This window comes from Papio anubis, unplaced genomic scaffold, assembly GCF_008728515.1.
Source record: "Papio anubis isolate 15944 unplaced genomic scaffold, Panubis1.0 scaffold319, whole genome shotgun sequence".
Lineage (NCBI taxonomy): Eukaryota > Metazoa > Chordata > Mammalia > Primates > Cercopithecidae > Papio > Papio anubis.
In genome coordinates this window covers 16640-35176 of record NW_022163313.1, presented here as the reverse complement: position 1 = coordinate 35176, position 18537 = coordinate 16640, and the positions used below count along the sequence as shown (strand labels likewise).

General features: G+C 37.0%; 1 protein-coding gene across 1 annotated transcript in view; it reads right to left on the bottom strand.

The window, feature by feature from the left end:
* Positions 1-328: 328 nt before the first annotated feature.
* The window catches only part of LOC116273027 (phosphatidate cytidylyltransferase 1-like), a 31513-nt gene continuing 13304 nt past the window's right edge, over positions 329-18537 (bottom strand). The window contains exons 4-10 of the mRNA XM_031661970.1: positions 17901-17983; positions 16474-16561; positions 12967-13035; positions 10993-11145; positions 8865-8984; positions 6712-6815; positions 329-3116 (exon numbers count right to left, since the gene is read on the bottom strand). Of these exons, the coding sequence (XP_031517830.1) occupies positions 2987-3116; positions 6712-6815; positions 8865-8984; positions 10993-11145; positions 12967-13035; positions 16474-16561; positions 17901-17983 (747 nt within the window). The 3' untranslated portion in view covers positions 329-2986. The remainder of the gene's footprint in view (positions 3117-6711; positions 6816-8864; positions 8985-10992; positions 11146-12966; positions 13036-16473; positions 16562-17900; positions 17984-18537) is intronic.

Sequence of the window (18537 nt, the reverse complement as noted above, 5' to 3'; positions counted from 1 at the left end):
CCAACCCAAACCGACTTCATCTGGCCTCTGTATAGCTTAAAGCTCTAGTAAGGGACACACATTATTCAGAGATTCACAAAAATACACGTGTAATTACAAACTGTGCTAATACCATAAAAGTTCAGTACTCTTTGTATTAAGAGGACATTGCCTCTCAACAAATACAGATGTTTGGTAATCACCAGAACTTATTTTATCCCAGCCCTGAAGATGTCACTGTAGGTGCTGGTGATGGAATAGACACGATACAATACTTACATATACCCGTCATTATTCTGTAAATACTGGTTGCATATTTCTTCTCCAATGAGAAAATGGCACAACAAAGTCGAATATGATTTGTTTCAGTTTTATTTTCCTATCTCAGTTTCAGTAAAAGATTCAGAGAACTGATTGACACATATCATAAGCTATCACCCATATACCCTAAATATACACTGTTTATGCTTTTTCTTTTTCATGGAACAAGGTGACACTATCTTTGTTCAAACCAAAGTGAAAAGGAAGAGATACTATTAATTTTAAAAAGAGGGGCGTGTATGGTCTTTTACTCTCAGATAGTGAACATACGTCACCACCAAAAGGAAAAAGCGTTGAGGAAGAATGTGCATCCCACAGGTCAGAGAGTCAAGCAGGAAGTACCAGTAGAGCACCTCCAAATATAGCAAATTTGGAACAATTAGGCATTACTGTGAAAGAACTTCCCAGTTTTTCATTTTTCTACCAGCATATTGCTACATTGGAATTTAAGCCCTCTTCACAGTGCAAATATCAAAATGAGCCAAGTCAAGAGTTTTATGGCAACCTTTTGCTAAAATATATTCTATTTCAATATACATGCTATAAAAGTATGCTGAAAAGGTCAATCGAGAGCTCCGTTAAAATTAAGAATTTGCTTTTTTACATATAGGATAACGTACATTCAACTCTAAAAGTATATTTGTGAAAAGCTATTACTGTGATCCCAAATATTTCTAGCTCCATATTTTGTTTCTAATATTGACTTTATAACACACATATTCAGTAATGCTTTCTTATAATTCTGTATCTCAATGCCTCACCAATTATTTTAAATACAAATGTGGGGGGGAATCTGTGTATCTCAAGGAGTTCTTACTCATGCAAACTACTGAGTTTTTAATGTACGTTCTTATCACAAAATTTTCATTTTATTCTTTAAACTTTAGTAGCTTAAATTTTTTTTTATGACCAACATTTGAAGCTGTAATGGGACAAATAAAAACATGAGATGTTGAAAATTAAACTTGTAAGTGGCCTGATTTTAAATGTGATCAATGCCTCCTCTACTAACATTGCCAGTACCAGTTTTAGATTTACACGGATAGTGTGAGATACACTGGCTGAACGCATGCAGTGATGATGAATCAATGGAGTGTATGCTGGACCATAAAATGCACTCTTGGTACTGAGTGCACCTATGTCTAATCACGTGTGCATGTGATGAGGCTGCTAGCTGACTGCATCAGTGGAACCCGGGTATAGCGGCAATCTTTTGTTTTAGGTATAGTAGTCAGACGGAAATATAAAATAATGGAAAGTTTTTGCTGATTTAAACAAAAATATTTACTCTTTTCATTAGCAAAACATTATTTAAAATATATCTATTTCTCCCCTCTGAACATTTAACTAGGAGCACTGGGCAAGTTTTGAAGGTTTAGTGCTGATTGTTTAATACAATAAATATGGCTGTGGAGAGCACACAGCAGCAGTAGCTTACATACGTCCACGGATAAGAAATTTACTCTCATCTGGTTAGTGTCCAGTCCACCAAAGGAAAGGTTTGGCATTCGTGTGCTTTTTTTTCCCTGTAGGAATCAATTCTGCTTGATTTTCATTCTTGGAAGAAAAAATAATCAGCTGATATCCTCAAATTTTATGACATGATGCAAAAGAGCAATGGGACAAAGATGACCTACGACCAAAAAGCTGGACTGGGATCAGGTCTCCAGGCAGATCTTCCTTCTTGCGAGGTGAGTCTACAAAGGGCTGCAGTAGAAGCCAGGAGTGAGGCAGCAGGGACACGGGGGTGGGTCACTCCCACTCGGGCGAGCATCTTCTGCTCTGCTGCAGCCACAACCCCGACTCACTACCCTACAGAACCATGGAAGCCAGTTCACAGGGCAACAAGGAAAAGTGAAACACATGACCAAGAGATGGCCCAGGCCACAGGTCACTGTTTGACGCTGCCTCCTGAGCTACTGTCCTCTGTTGAGATAATCTGCGGAGGATCCGTACACTGTGTTCTTCACAGCAGAATTCTTGCTTATTGCTCTTGAAAAGTTTTTGCGAGGTCGTGATCTTCCAATCAGTTTTATCAGAAGTAGTTTGACGCCTGCTCTAACAAACCAATCATGGCAAAAATTTCAGGCTCCCTCCCCTGAATTTTGAAACTACCTAAAAGCAGAATGTTTTCCCCTGGCAAATGGTTACTTCTTTGAAAAGCAGACAAACTTTTTTTTTTTTTTTAAATCCAACTAAGCCCTTTAGAAAGTACTCCAGACTACATGAGGAGGAAGTGCAGGAGAACTGACTTCCTATTGTGCCTTGCATAAAACATTTTGCTAAAATTAAGAGCAGCTCCAAGTGCAGAAGTAAATATTTGTGCAAAAAGGCACAGTGCCAGGTGCAATCTTAAAACATCCTCAACTTACTCATTTTATAGTGTTTGACTCTTTTAAATACCAGTCTTTAAATTATGAAACCTAGCAAGTAAGGGGAAGGAAGTTCACATCAGAAAATACACTTTAGAAAAGGTACAAGACATTTTGCTGGCAATTTGCTACTTATTTCATAACATAGATCAAGTAAGTGTTTGTTAAATATTCACAGTAATTTCAGAGAGAAACATATCTCCAAAACTTCAATCTATTGCATTTTTAACTATTTTTCTGTACAATTTACAAAACATCTGTCAGTGTTTTTCTGAAGAATTCCTTCTTGTCAGTGCTTCCCTCTCTGGATCAAATTATACCTTCAAGGCGGGTTGCAGGATTCCTTTCTCAATGAGATGAGTCTTCAGGGTTTTATATATATTTAACTGCTGTTCTGGTTGAAGCACCAACAACTGCTGTAGCACTTTGCTGGGATTTGGGCCCCTAATTATAAGGCAAAGAAGACAGGTTTGTGTTATTTTAATAGGGATAAGTGAAGCGTATACCCCCAATTTAAAACAAACCATTCCTTTCAGTGTAGAGTAGCTGTTATTAAAGTGATAACAGCTCACTTTAATGTGCAGTGTTAGTGTCAAGGGGATAAACAGCCAGAACTCTTCTGCTTTGAGAAGCATACAGCAGAGAGGGAGAAAGAATGCACAAACACAAAACACAAGAGCAATATAAGGCAACTGAAGGTGTGCAGATCTAAGTTCTACAAAAGTTCCTGAAAGGGCAACCAAAGTTAAAGGTGGGGATAAATGGCAAATCTTGAGATTGAATGAGACACAAAAACTATTCTCTAAGGAAAGGAGCCTGGTGAACACAGGACAAACCAAAAAGAGGGCATGAAAATATAATTGAAAATTTTAACTTCAAAGAAACTTCAGATGATGAAAGGTACTTTGTTGAAAAATATCTCCAAGGAGCTATGAATGTTCAAAGAGTCAGAACACAAAAGTTCTGAGCCTAGCACTGAAGCCCCTTACCAGTGATATAGGTGCCATGGTCTTTGTTCAAAGACAGTCCTAGGTAAACTCCAATAAAAAAAAAAAAACAAAATAAAAGATCTGCTTTAAAATCCAATGGGAAAAAGCAACATACAAGTAATGTACACGGATGGCACAGAATTCTAAGAAAGACATTTATGTGGGTAAATGTATGACTTACAATAAAGATTGTTCACATAGAATTATAGGAAGTAGAAATTCCAGCAACAAAGAAATGTCTATTTAGTGTTACCACAATGAGGATGAGCAGAGGAACTATTTACTCTGAAAATCTTCGACTTAACAAATTGCACAAGAGCCCAGATGAGCCATCTCACCATGGGTCATCTTCACGCATGTGGCTCAACTCATCTGTCAAAAAACTGCGGCCATATGCCTTTCACACTCAGATCAGGACACTGTTCGTCTTATTTCATTTCTTTAAAAGAGTCAGCAACTTCACAGCATAAACCCCGAGAAGTGACCCACAGAGAAAAGGAAGGCTGCTTTAGCAAGTTCAGCTAAATGCAAAATTGTGTCAGCAGGTGCTCCCAGCGAGTTGCATCCTGGCACTCTCACTGTCTTCTAACAGTCTAAATAGCTGCTTTCAAATGGTGGACAACATGGCTCAGCATGACATCTCCCTACTGAGAGAACAGCATTTTTTTTTTTTTTAAAAAAAGAAAGCATATGAGTTAATGCCCTAAAAAGCTGCCATATTCTGAAAACAAAGTTCTAAGGATTTAACCACTAATTACCAATACCCAAATAGATCAATAAATAATATGCAAATAAGTTAAATAGTCCCATTAAAAGGATAAAGACTGTCAACTGTCTTATAAATAAAACGGGAGCCGGGCGCGGTGGCTCAAGCCTGTAATCCCAGCACTTTGGGAGGCCGAGACGGGCGGATCACAAGGTCAGGAGATCGAGACCATCCTGGCTAACCCCGTGAAACCCCGTCTCTACTAAAAAATACAAAAAACTAGCCGGGCGAGGTGGCGGGCGCCTGCAGTCCCAGCTACTCGGGAGGCTGAGGCAGGAGAATGGCGTAAACCTGGGAGGCGGAGCTTGCAGTGAGCTGAGATCCGGCCACTGCACTCCAGCCTGGGTAACAGAGCGAGACTCCGTCTCAAAAAAAATAAATAAATAAAAAATAAAACGGGAAAAAATCAGCTATATGCTTACTAGAAAAAAGAAACACACATTAAATATGAGGAAAAGGGAATGTTAAAAATAAAAGGAGAGACAAAGAAATACCATGCAAACACTGACCAAAAGAAAGCTGGTATTGCTATTCTAATATTCAACAAAATAGACTTTAAGGCAAGCAGTAAAGACAGACATTATATAATGACAAAAGGATCAATTCAACGGAGAGATATGATAATCCTAAATTTGTATATACTTAATGCAACCTCAAAATATATAAAGCAAATATTTGTAGAACTACAAATAAAAATAGATACATTTACAATCACAATGAGAGACTTTAACAAAGCTCTGTTAGTAAGTGATACAACAAGCAGACCAAACAAACAGAAAAACAAATAAACAAAAATCAGTACCGAAGATTTAATTAAACCTCACCTAACTGACACAGACAAAACTACAACCCAAAACTACAGAATACACCTTTGCACATGGAGCATGTACCAGAAAATAGATAACACGCTGCATCACAAAGTAGATTGCAAAAATTATAAAATACTCAAACCACAGAGTATGTTTTCCGACCACAGTGGAATTAAGGGAGGAAAGTGAGAAAATCTCCATTTGTTTGAAAACTAATGAATATGCTTCTAAATAACCCATGTGTTAAAGAAGATATAATACTGGAAATCAGAAAACATATGTAACTAAATAATGAAAACACAAATATCACAACTTGTAGGAAGAGGATAAAGCAATACTTAATAGTCTTCAATGGATAAATTAGACAAGAAGGCTAAAAATCAATAATCTAAGCTCATCTCCAGAATTAAAAAAAGAACAGCAAATTGAACATTTTAAAAAGGCAAAGGAATGAGATGAGAGGAGAAATCAATGAAGTAAAAAATTTACAGTAGAGAAAATTAACAAAGCCAGGAGTTGATATTTTTGAAAAGATTAATGAAACTGATAAACTCCTATCAAGACTGTCTCTCAAAAATAGTTAATATGAAAATTCTCACACTACTGTGGTACATATTTAAAATGTGTATTTAGGGTTCGCTAAATATGAATTTCCTTCCAAGTACTATGAAGGAAATCCATGTTTTCTATGGCTCAGGCACTATTATTAATAAGTGTTCCGCCTTCTGGGCCCCCAGTAGAGACCACAGAAAATAAAGTTAACATGCAGTCGATGTTAAGCCTTCACACCCCAGTTGGTATTTCAAGGCAGATCCAAAACATTAAGGTTTAATAACAAGAATAAACCACCCTTTACAAAATGGCAATATTCATCCACTCACCCAGCAGCCAGCCCCTACACACACAAGCATGATCCCCTCGGCCTGCTTTGTTTTTCTGTGTGACACTTAATACCATCTAACAAACTATATTTATTTGTTTATTGTCTCTTTCTCATCATTCTTCTTTCAACCTCCAAACAAGAAGCTATGGGGGCAGAGATTTGGTTTGTTTTGTCCTCTGCCATATTTGTCCCTAGAACATTATACAATATGGCAGGCACTCAAGTAATAATTGGTAGACTGGATGCATTTCATTGTCTTCCTTTGTAATTTTTAGTATTCATGATCATTGCAATGCCCACAGTTAGGAAATTAAATCTCCTCAAGTTTCAAATCCTATACCATCCACATTAATTCGGTCTTTAACGTGGTCCAGGACCATAACAAATACTATCTTTTTTTAAGTTGTTCAAGTGTAGGTAAAATGATTACAAGTTAACCATCCTGCTCAAGACTCTAATTCCAGTAGCCACCACTTGCTTTAATATTGTAGATTACCACTGATGGAAAAAGTTATTAACTTACTCAAACTAATGTTGATGGAAATGAGAACTCAAAGAAATCATCTAAAAAATGTGTTAAATGTAAAAGTACCTTATAAAACTTGTGATGTACACATGTACAAAAGTTGCCATCAAATACTGACAATCAAATCTGTCCATTATCCCACCATGTCCAGGAATGGTATTTGCAAAATCCTTTAGAAACAAACAAATATATTAGCAAATTTTCAAAAAATCACCTGCTACAAAATTCCTATCTGTGTCTCTTTGGCATCATGGACTCACTCTAACGAAAATACATTACTATTGGATTTTTTTCCCTAAATAAAAACTTATTAGAACACATCCAGCAGATTAAAACCACGACTTCCAAATACATGCTTCTTTTAGAATGATTTCTGAATTGACCCACAGCATTCATTCATTAAACATTAATTAAATCTAGCACTTACTTTTGTTAATAAAACTTCTAAATAAAAATTCTATTAGCTATTACTAATCTAATTTTGTTATAGCCTAGTTTTCTTTTTAACCATAAGCTGTTTGGGGAGCATTTTAGTGTTGTTAAAAGATGTACAACTGGTTCTAACTTGTTTATCCCAATAGTTCTTACTCTGAAATAAACATTTTACTACTATGATAAATATTTCTTCTTTTTTTAAGTGTTAGAGTAAAAAATAAAATTACAGTGAGCCCATCTGGGACGCATTAGTCCGTTAAATGGCCACCCTGAGGGAATGGGTAGTAAGCCTCTGCAAATTGCCCCTGTACAGGTAGGTTCCCATATCTGGGTGCCTGGGAAACAGACACGACTAACTGCTCTTCTAGTTCACTCGGGCACCCTAAAAATATTTAAACTACAACAGCAATAGCTGCTTGGTTTCCAACATGCAAAAAAAAATCTCACCATTTAACAAAAACCTTGGATTGGAGACCATTAAAGAAAATACCATTCTTAATTTAATATTTTTCTTTTTAAAACAATTACTGAAAAAGTCTTTGGTTAATTTTTGCCAACCCATTTCCCTCCTTCTCTTCCTTACTAGTCAAAGCATAAGAGAGCCACAGTAACCCAATGCCACTTTGCTGTTACAGCCTTTGCAAGATACTCATCCTGCACAGCTGTTGCTGTAGTTCTCTGGGGATGTGTATTATCTTCCCTAGTAGGAGGTGAACATCTTTAGAACAGGAACAACATCTTGTATGTTTTTGTATGCTGCATTGCATCTTACATAGTAGCTTCCCACTGGCAAACGCTCGCTGAGTTCACTCATTCCCTGACCTGTAGGCCACGTGTGATCTGGCCCCACCAAACTCTGTGGTCTCATCTCCTACTCTCAACCACAGCCACACTGTTCTTGCTCACCTTCAAACAGGCTAACCTCCTCCACTCCTCGGTACGCTCTGGAACTCTCTTCTTAGTTTTCTCTGCAGGACTTCTCTCAAATCTCACCTCCTCAGAAAGGCTTTCCCTGACCACCCCACTTTCCATAGCCACTCTCTAACCCCAGATGGTGCTTCAGCCATGTGAGGGAGGCTGAGATAAAATTGCTGAGATAACATGTCACTTTATGATGATCTAACCTAATACACAGGGATAATTTTAGGTATCTGGAACAGGGGTCAGAAAAGTATGTCCCATAGATCAGATCCAGGCCACGACCTATTTTTATAAATAAAATTGCATTAAATGCAGCCATGCCCATTCATTGACATATTGTCCATGGGGGGCTTTCTGACTGCAACAGCAGGGTTCAGGATTGAGACGCTGTGATAGAATATATGGTCTGCACATCCTAATAAACTTATTGTTTGCCCTTTACAGAAAGAGTGTGATGACACCTGACTTAGCAGAATGGACGGTTACATAGCCAAAGGTTCTTCTGTGTGTCCCTTCAAGTGAGACTGTAGTAAAACACTAAACTTCAGATGATTCATGGCTGGATTCTTGGGTGAGCACTTGAAAGACCAAGATTCTGGGTCTATTCCAACACTAAAGGACACATGCCATTTCTATAAAGGAAACTGACATGACACTTAAAATGTATTAACATAGTATCACAAACCTAACAAGAAAGAATACATTCAGATCAGCGTGGCAGCATTTCTGTGAGGTCCAAACAAACAGGATACAAAAGTTGTTGCCTAGGGGCTTAATGTAGATCATGAGCTAACCAAATTTCAACTAGGTTACATTCTCTAATTAGATTCTCTAATAATATAACACAGAATCTAAACACACACCTTGATTTTGAAGGCTCTTTTGAATCCACTGGCAAAGAAGCCTCCAAACGGGCCAATTAAAGATGCAAAGGTTGACAGAGCAATGCTGTGGATCTGGAAAGGGTACAAGCTCACTCTTTCCTAAAGAGAGAAAAGAAGGGGAGGAGAGGGGCTAATTTCATTGAAATTGTATTTGAACATGCCACCTGATCTAAGAACCATTGTAAAAATAGTAAGTCACAGCATGTACCACATTTTTGTTAATTTTTCAAACTTTAAGGATCATAGAAGAAAAGTCTATTGTAAGCCTTCTGTACCATCCTCTACTTAGCCAGCACTTTCCCTTCTCTCTGTAAGCATAATGACAGGCAACTGGCACACTGAAATCTTGCAGCTTGGTAGTCTACCTTCCAGGTTGTCTAGGAACTTTACTTCTTACCAAGAATCAGCTGTGTTATTTTCCAAATTTTTTTAAACCAGTAATGTTTTGTTTCTGTAATTATATAATTTAACATTGTATTTCATTTCACTTTAATTTTATATGATAAAATAAGGGAAAAGTTGGACTTTTCTCTAAAACTATGACGAATGCTGTGGAAAAACACAAAAATAAGTTGCTTAAAGAAGATTATCAAAATGAGCATCAGTGAGACAATCACTAAAGATTTGGGGAGACAATCATAAAAAGAATTTTGTAGTCAAATTATCTTGCAAATTTGTAGTTCTTGCTCCTTTTAAAATAATCTGAAACTACAACTTATAGACAGTGCAAAATGGGTGTGGTTGAAGAAAGATTTTGAGACACCAAATTTTTTTTTTTTTTTGAAGTGGAGTTTCGCTCTTATTGCCCAGGCTAGAGTGCAATGGTGCAATCTCAGCTCACTGCAACATCTACCTCCCAGGTTCAAGTGATTCTCCTGCCTCAGCTTCCCAAGTAGCTGGAATTACAGGTGTATGCCACCACGTCTGCCTAATTTTTTATGTTTAGTAGAGATGGGGTTTCACCTTTTGGTCAGGCTGGTCTGGAACTCCTGATCTCAGGAGATCCACCTGCCTTGGCCTCCCAAAGTGCTGGTATTGCAGGTGTAAGCCACTGTGCCCGGCGGAGACATCTATTTTTTGACCTGTTCTCAAAGCAATAGCCTTGCTCCTAATCAAACACCAGCAGTATAAAAAGTTTTATAACAAGTAACAGATGGCTTGGACATTCAAAAAGTTCTTGGAAACCATGTACTGAGCACTCAGAGAGAGAAATAATTTGTTAAGTTGCTTCTCAAAAATTATGGATTTTACTTTACAAACGTGTACATGTGTGCACACAAAGATACAGACACACATGCTATTATTTGATTCCTCACTTTAACCAGCCACTCACCAGACCTGATGACACAGATCAGGAGGGTTCTACTAGAGAGCATGTCGACATCCTCCAGTGCAAGGCCTCCAAGATACCTTTAAATGAAGGCACTGTGTGTTTGGAAGGAAAACTGATTTGTAGAAGCAGCAACTTTCTATCCATAATAAATATCCTCTAAAAATCATGGACTCGGTAAACTGGTGAATTTTAAGTTTTAAATTGAGTCAATTGATGTCAGTGATATGAGAAACACATTCAAAACCATTGGATCCATTTGATTTGTAAGTCGTTCTCATCCATTTGATTTAAGTTAACACTAAAACCACTGCTATATCAAGGAATTAAAAATTCTACAGAAGTCAGTTTCTTGTACAAATCTGAATCCCACTTTTAAAGAAAGCTTAATCTTCAGGCCAGGCACAAATGGCTCACGCTTGTAATCCCAGCACCTTGGGAGGCTAAGCAGGTGGATCACTTGAGGCCAGGAATTTGAGACCAGATTGGCCAACATGGCGACACTTGTCTCTACTTAAAATACAAAAGTTAACCAGGTGTGGTGGTGAATACCTGTAATCCCAGCTACTCAGGAGGCTGAGGCATAAGAATCGCCTGAGCCTGGTAGGCAAAGGTTGCAGTAAGCTGAGATTATGCCACTATACTCCAGCCTGGGCAACAGAGGGAAATTCTGTCTCAAAAAAAGAAACAAATTAAATAAATAAATAAATAATAAAAGAAGCTTAATCTTCAGAGTGAAAGATCTCTAACTATGTTTATCTTGAACTTTTACTCTACCTGTCTCAACACTGCCTTTAGAAAGGGTGGAAGGGAATAAGTCTGAAGCTGGAAAAGTTCTGAGGGCTCACATTCCGTCACAAAGGAGTTTACATCACTTCGGTATTCCACTGGGCAGACAAAGTACTGGTATTTGGATAACACATAGGCAGCCTGGTGTTCAAAACAAAACAAAACAAAAAACAAAGCAACAGTTCATGACACACTGACTAAATATATATCTTTTAAGGTATACATCAGAAGGGCCAGAGATAGAATGCCAGAATTTCTGTCTTAATATTTTGCTATGTATTTTCAAAGTTAAATGATCATAATTATCCTAGTAAAAGACTTAAAAGACCATTAGAAAAAAAGTTTTTTTGAAATCAATAAGATTGTAATCTCTGCATAATCACAATTATATGGTACAGGAGAATAAAGAACTGAAGTATACTGCACAAAAGTTTATATTAATTTAATCAGTTAATAATTAACCAGTAATTCAACATTACATTGAAAATAGTACACAATAGTACAGGTGAAAAACACCACTGTTCTTAGCCAGCCCAGAAAACTTTGACCAAATTATTCTTTCCCTGGCCACACCACTGCAATTTTTAAAACTAGATGTCCTCAGCCTTGGAAGTAAGATACATAAAATAAAATATCCTGTTATAAATTTAAATTGCTAGACAACAGCTTATTCTCTTTTTCTTGCAGCCATTCACCCTGTTATTCTGCTCGAGAATGATTAATAGAAATTCAAGACACTAGGAATGAATATAAACTGATTTTGCTTCCAAACAACCAGTTTATTATATATATAAAATATATATTATATATATTACATATTATTATATATATTATGTATATATAATTTCTTATAGATGTGAAATTTCCTTCCCCATTATTTTGTCATGCTTTACATGCTTATAGGGTAGCTCCTACTTTTCTTCCAATGATACGGCTATTCCTGTGGTATTTTCAAGATAGTCTTTGATAATAACAAATTCTTACACTATTTAACTTCATAATGTTTAATTATTCTCACTTTGTAATGTAAACACATTGGATGAGATTGGATCCTTTTGCATTCTTCTATCTGTCAATTATTATCTCATCAATATTCTACCACAAAAACATTGGAACAATTTTATCACATTTTATTAAAATTTTCATTGCAAATGAACTAAATTTATAAATTAAATGGAGGAATTCTGGTGGTTCCCCCATCCAGGATCATGGCACACTTCCATTTATTTGTATATTCACTCTCTCCATGCTTCATGTTGTTACTAGGTACTCTAGATTTGGATACAGAATGTAACTACAGCTGTCAGAAACAAGGAAAAATTAAGCTTCCTGACAGTACTTTTTTGTATATTTATCTTATATCCAGCTATAGTACTACACTCTCATTCTCACTGGACACCTTTTAATAAAAATCTAAATCCTATAACTGTAAACTAATTTGTAAAACATAAACAATAGCTATTTAACATGCTAAAAGCGAACATTAATAATTTATAGTTAACAGACTGTTTTTGCATGTTGGGTCCACAACAGTAACCACCCACTGAGCCAAGTGGCCACCATGTGTTTAAGAAGGCAGAGCTTTTCAACAGTATTTGCATACTCTGCTATTACTCAAGGCCACCACCTGTCCCAGTACTTGTGCCCCACACCTAAGGCAGAATAGCTGTTAGAAACTACCAAACACAACAGCACAACAGCATGGATGGCCATTAGAATTACCTGGGGGTGTTAATTGGCCTGGGATAAGGTTGAGACACAGATTTTGTTTAAGCTTCTCAGGTGATTCTATATGTAGCCAGGATAAGGGCTACTGAGGTACAGTACTGGTTCTTTTTAGTAGGTTTCAATACATACATTATTAGCATTTTGTGGTTTAATTTTTCTAGGTTTAAAGTAGACTAATAAGCTTGGTATCATATTTCAAAATGTATATAAAATAAAAATCTTAGTAATACTCACAATGAATCCAAACACAACTGTGGAAAAGAAACCACCAATGAATCCTTCCCACGTCTTTTTAGGAGACAACTAAAAAAGGGCAAATAAAATTAAAAAGCATTACTGCACTCACAAAACTCACATTATATATACATACAAACTCTGTTCAAGGAGTTTCCTCAATAACCTGTACATCTCTTCTTACTTTTTCTCTTATTGGAATAGTTTAAAACCCTTTTTCCTTTTCTCTGATCTTGATTTACTACTGAAAATCTCTCTAATAATATTTAAACACATAGTAGACCCTCAAATATTTGACACTGTGAATATGTGTTTGTTCATGTTAAATGACCTAAATTTGTTTTGTCTCTTAAAAGACTATAAACTCTATACTAAAATAACTGTCCCATGACTTTTATGCTAATATAAAACCCGATAATAGTTGGTGTAAGTTCTTTGAATAAGAATGAGATATATTCGTTCCAAGTACACACAGTCAATATTGACCCGCTATTGGCCAAAAATAGAATGAGTACAACGAAACATGGACATTTTAGCACATATAATTTTCACATATTCCTTATATGCTATATAAACACAGACTTCCTTCTGATATGGCAAAATACTCCAGAACCCCAGATACTGTATTTGCTCAAGTATTCACATATCCTTCTCTCTTTTTTCACAACCTATGTCCATCTCCAAGAAGATAGGAACATGTACTTCAAAGAAGAGATATTGTTTGTGTTGGATTCAGGCTATTGCGGCCCAGTCAATGGACCATTCATGGAGAGAAATCCGGAAAAAAATCTAGAAGTTAGTGGTGTCGGGGCAGAAGGAAAAGATTCAGGAGTAGAAGGTGAAAGTTGTTGCCCAGGGGAGATAAAGAGATGTGTGGGGGGATTTGGTTATCAGGTCATTAATGAGGGACAGAAACCAAATATCAGAATGAAGTCTCTGGAGATTAAAATGGGTTATGGGTTAACCTATGGGAGCTCTTCACAGACTTCTTGTCCTGATATTCATAGAGCCCCAAACCAAAACAGTTGGCAGAAATCGTTTCCTGACAAATCTGACAACAATTCTGCCACAGAGAAAGGACAGACATACCTTCTCCTAGGGTAATTCACTATCACTGCCATGCAGGAGGAGCAGACTCAAATTCAAAAGTGCTGATTACTGTAAAGATAGCTTATCAAATTAAATTGATGCCTATCATATAGATTTAGGGGTTAATTGTTCAATTATCTAAGTATATTATATGACTAACCCAGCCTGATAAATTCACTGGAAGGCTGTGTTCAAAATCAGTTGCTAAGATTCTTCCACAGCTATAACAGCCTTTTTGAAGGCTTCTGATATGGTTTGGATCTGTGTCTCCACCCAAATGTCATGTCAACTTGTAATCCTCAGTGTCAGAGGTGGGGCCTGGTGGGAGGTGACTGGATCAGGGAAGCGGTTTCTAATGGTTAAGCACCATTCTCCTACTGCTGTCCCATGAGTTCTCATGATATCTGGTTGTCGAAAAGTTTGTGGCACCTCCTCACTCTCCCTCTTTCTCCTGCTCTGACCATGTAAGATGTGCCTGCTTCCCCTTCCACCAAGATTGTAAGTTTCCTGAGGCCTCCCCAGCCATGCTTCCTGTACAGCCTGCAGAACCATGAGTGACTTAAAGCTCAGGCATTTCTTTATAGCAGTGTGAGAATGAACTAATACAGCTTCCCAAGCCGAAAAATTCTCAGTCTGTGTATAACTCTTGAATACATAAATCATGTGCTCTGGAGTAGCTTTAGAAACGTTGTAAAAATATACAGCTTGCTTACCAGTATCCTTATACAGCTCAGCCCAACGCTCTCTGTGTGCTGATGCTCTTAGCAGATGCTCTCTGTGAGCTCCTCCCCAAGAAGGGTAGAGTTTACAGAGGTTTTTGGAAGAACAGGCAGTCCACAAATTCCTCTGGTAATACAAAACTACCCTCATACCACTCTGAACAAACAGAAGGCTTTATATCTGAACAATTGTCTCAGTCCTTCCAAAACTGCCTTCATATAATAATATCAAAACAGCCAAGTAATAATATGTCTGTCAGAACATTATTAAAAACTTTGACCAATAATGTGAATTGTGTGAATCTTATCTGAAACTCCAACATGAAACGCTCTTTTAGGCCAGGTATGGTGGCTCATGCCTGTAATCCCAGCACTTTGGGAGGTCAAGGTGGGCAGATCACTCGAGGTCAGGAGTTCTAGACCAACCTGGCCAACACGGTGAAACCCTGTCTCTGCTAAAAATACTAAAATTAGCCAGGCATAGTGGCAGACGCCTGTAATCCCAGATATTTGAGAGGCTGAGGCAGGAGAATCACTTGAAGCCAGGAGGTGGAGGTTGCAGTGAACCCAGATTGCACCACTGCACTCCAGCCTGGGTGACAGGGCAAGACTCTGTCTCCAAAAACAAATAAAAACAAAAAAAAAAAATAAATAAGAGCTCTTTTAGAAGAAATCAGTTCTAGAAAATGATTTGATTTCCATGAAGAATTAGTTTATTTCTTCTCCCGAATGAGAACTATATAATTTAGTTCATTTCCTTCTTTACCTCCATTGCCCATAAATAGAACCAATTCCATAGCAAAACAACATGGCCCACTCAGGTGTATTTTCCTTTCCCTTTCATTATTATTTGTATTTTATTAGTATTTTATTGTAGGGCCCCAAAATCTTTTGATATGAGTTTGGATATAAAAAGTCCTACAAATGGATATGAGGATGTGAAGGTGGTATTATATAATCTCTTTTAGAAAGTTTGGTAAAGAAGGGGACAGGTGAGGCTACAGGTTGAAGGGAGAGGAGAGTCAAGGAAAAGGCTTGTGTATAGGCCTGCTGGAAAGGAAGATAAAGAAGAACTGCACCAATGGCCGAGAAAAAGAAGCCACAGAGCCGAGGGGCGGTGGCTCAGGCCTTTCATCCCAGTACTTTGGGAGGCTGGAATGGGCAGACAGCTTGAGCCCAGGAGTTTGAGACAAGCCCGAACAACATGGCAAGACTCTACCTCTACAAAAAATACAAAAATTAGCCGGGTGTGGTGGCATGAACCTGAAGCCCCAGCTACCCGGGAGGCTGAGGTGGGGGGATTGCTAGAGCCTAGGAGGTGGAAGCTTCAGTGAACCATGATAACACCACTGTACTCCAGCCTGGGTGGCAAAGCAAGGCCCCATCTCCTGAAAAGAAAAGAAGCCACATGAAGAAAGAAAAGAAAGACAGAAAGGAGGGAAGGAGGGAAGGAAGGAAAGAAGGAAGGAAGGACAACTGATGGAGTCATGCCCTTACTGAGGAGCCAACAGAAGAACCGATGAAGAACCCAGAAGGAAGTACTGAGAAATACGGCTTGCTGCTTTTGTACCGTGCAGCTAAGGAAAATCAAAGCACCTCGGAAATAAAAGATGCACAACAGCACAAGTTGTTGGAAATGTCCTCCAGTGGCTAATCTTTAAGGTTATATAGTGGCTTGCTTATAAAATTTTTCCATTACCTTAATTAATGGAGTTCTCCCAAAAAAAAATCCAAAAAGGTAAGCAGTTATGTCATTGCAGATAACACTTGATATTGGAACAAGGAACCTGTTTTTTAAAAAAAAAAAAAAAAAAAAAGTCAGCAGGAAAAAGTTCACGTGAGTAAGTGGCAAATATTCGCACAGATTACGATTCATAATGAGGTATCAGAATAACCCTTTGGATTGCACTGCAGCCTAGCCAGAACATAACACTTGCCAAAACAGTAGAAATGAGAAATATCAACCAAATTTGCCCACTTACCAATTTAAACAGAGCAAAATCTAAAAATAAACTAACACGCTAGGAAAATACTGCTAAGGAAAATATTAAATTATTGATTTCTACAGTTATGGATGTTTTCATTTTAGCTTTATGAGGAACATGTTATAATAAAAAATAAAAGGCAGGCTGAAAGCTAATCTTAAGAAAACCAGCCTTTTAATATGAAAATGAGTCATTTCTTTAGACAGAGCATAGCCTGATAAATTTATATCGAGTTCTTAATACATATTCTCAATTATTTTTAATTATATCTTAGCTTATGATTTCAGTAAACCCTACTGAATGTGCAGAACCTACTTACTTCAGTAACTGCCCCATCAATGAAAAGTCTGCATAATACATTAAAGACAATCTTAAAATGATTCCAATTACTTACACACACACATATACACACAGAGACACACAGACATACAGACACACCCACACCCTTGGTAAAAAGGCATAAAGCTGTCAAGGGAATACAATTTATCTTGACAAACCCCATCAACTGTAAAAGATTTTAATTAATGAGTTTAAAATGAGTGTAGGAAAGATATGGTCACTTTTTCTAAATCTTAAGCTTTTTCTCCATTCCAACTAATTTTTAAGTAATAAGTTTTATGATTTTTACCTAACAAAAATGCATTCTGACTATGCAAGCCACTGCCATAGAGCCATTAACTTCTACAATCTGGAAACCCACTCCTACATAGGAGCAAAGGAAAAAACCTACCTACCTTTCACCTAGAAAAACATGCATTTCTTCACAGTAGTTACTAACAGGCAAAGTTTTATATTTTTTGGCATTCTATGTAAATAATATCTTAATAAATACTATATTTAAAGTGTATCTTTTGTGAAAAGTCACATTAGGATTTATTAACACCTGAAAATGTAATTAATTGTTTGGGTCTTTTATGGAAACTTCCTATATTTGGAACCTGAATAAGAATGGTATCCAGTTGTTAATGAAGCATTTTGTCTTTAGATGTCAAATAGTAAGCAAAACTCAGTAAGATAGTTTAATGGAATAGGAACAACAAACAGCATATTTTAGTAGAAATCTGCAAGACATTGTCCAATGTTAAAGAGCTATAAAAGTGCTAAGACATAATTATTAAGCAGCATAATTCTGTTGCCTTACCATATCATGCCTTCAAACAGATTTTGGATGACAAGGTGTGACTGAGTGACAGTTATCAATAAAGTGACATGAGTCCATGCGAACTGTTAATAGCCCAACAATACAAAAATTAGTGAACATAACTGATCAGTGCAGCTGAAGAAGCAACAGCGATTTTGAAACGCAAATTTCTACCATGACTTTTGGTCAAAATGCATACGTTAGAGTCATATAAAATAAACACCGTTAGTAAATTATGTTCCTTTTGTTGCCTACTGGAACCTTAAAATAATGAAAACATTTAACAAAGTAACCTTAATTTACATACAAATAGAATTCTAATAATAGATATAGTACTAAATTTTAAAACATATTAAACATAAACCATTATCTTGAATCATTAGATTTAAGTGATAATGAGAGATTTCTGTTGTTTTAGCATTTAAAGGGGAGCATTTTACTCTGGCTGCATTCTGCGGTTATTAAAAAATGCTAAAAATTCCTTTTCTTTCAGAGTTTATTATGGTAACTTTTTCCCATAAAGAGTTATTTCCAACTTTAAATTATTCAAACCAGCAGGGTTCAACTGCCCTTAAACTCTATCTTTCATACTTGAAGGGTGATCGCAACAGGTCTGTTCAATGACAGTATTCAATTT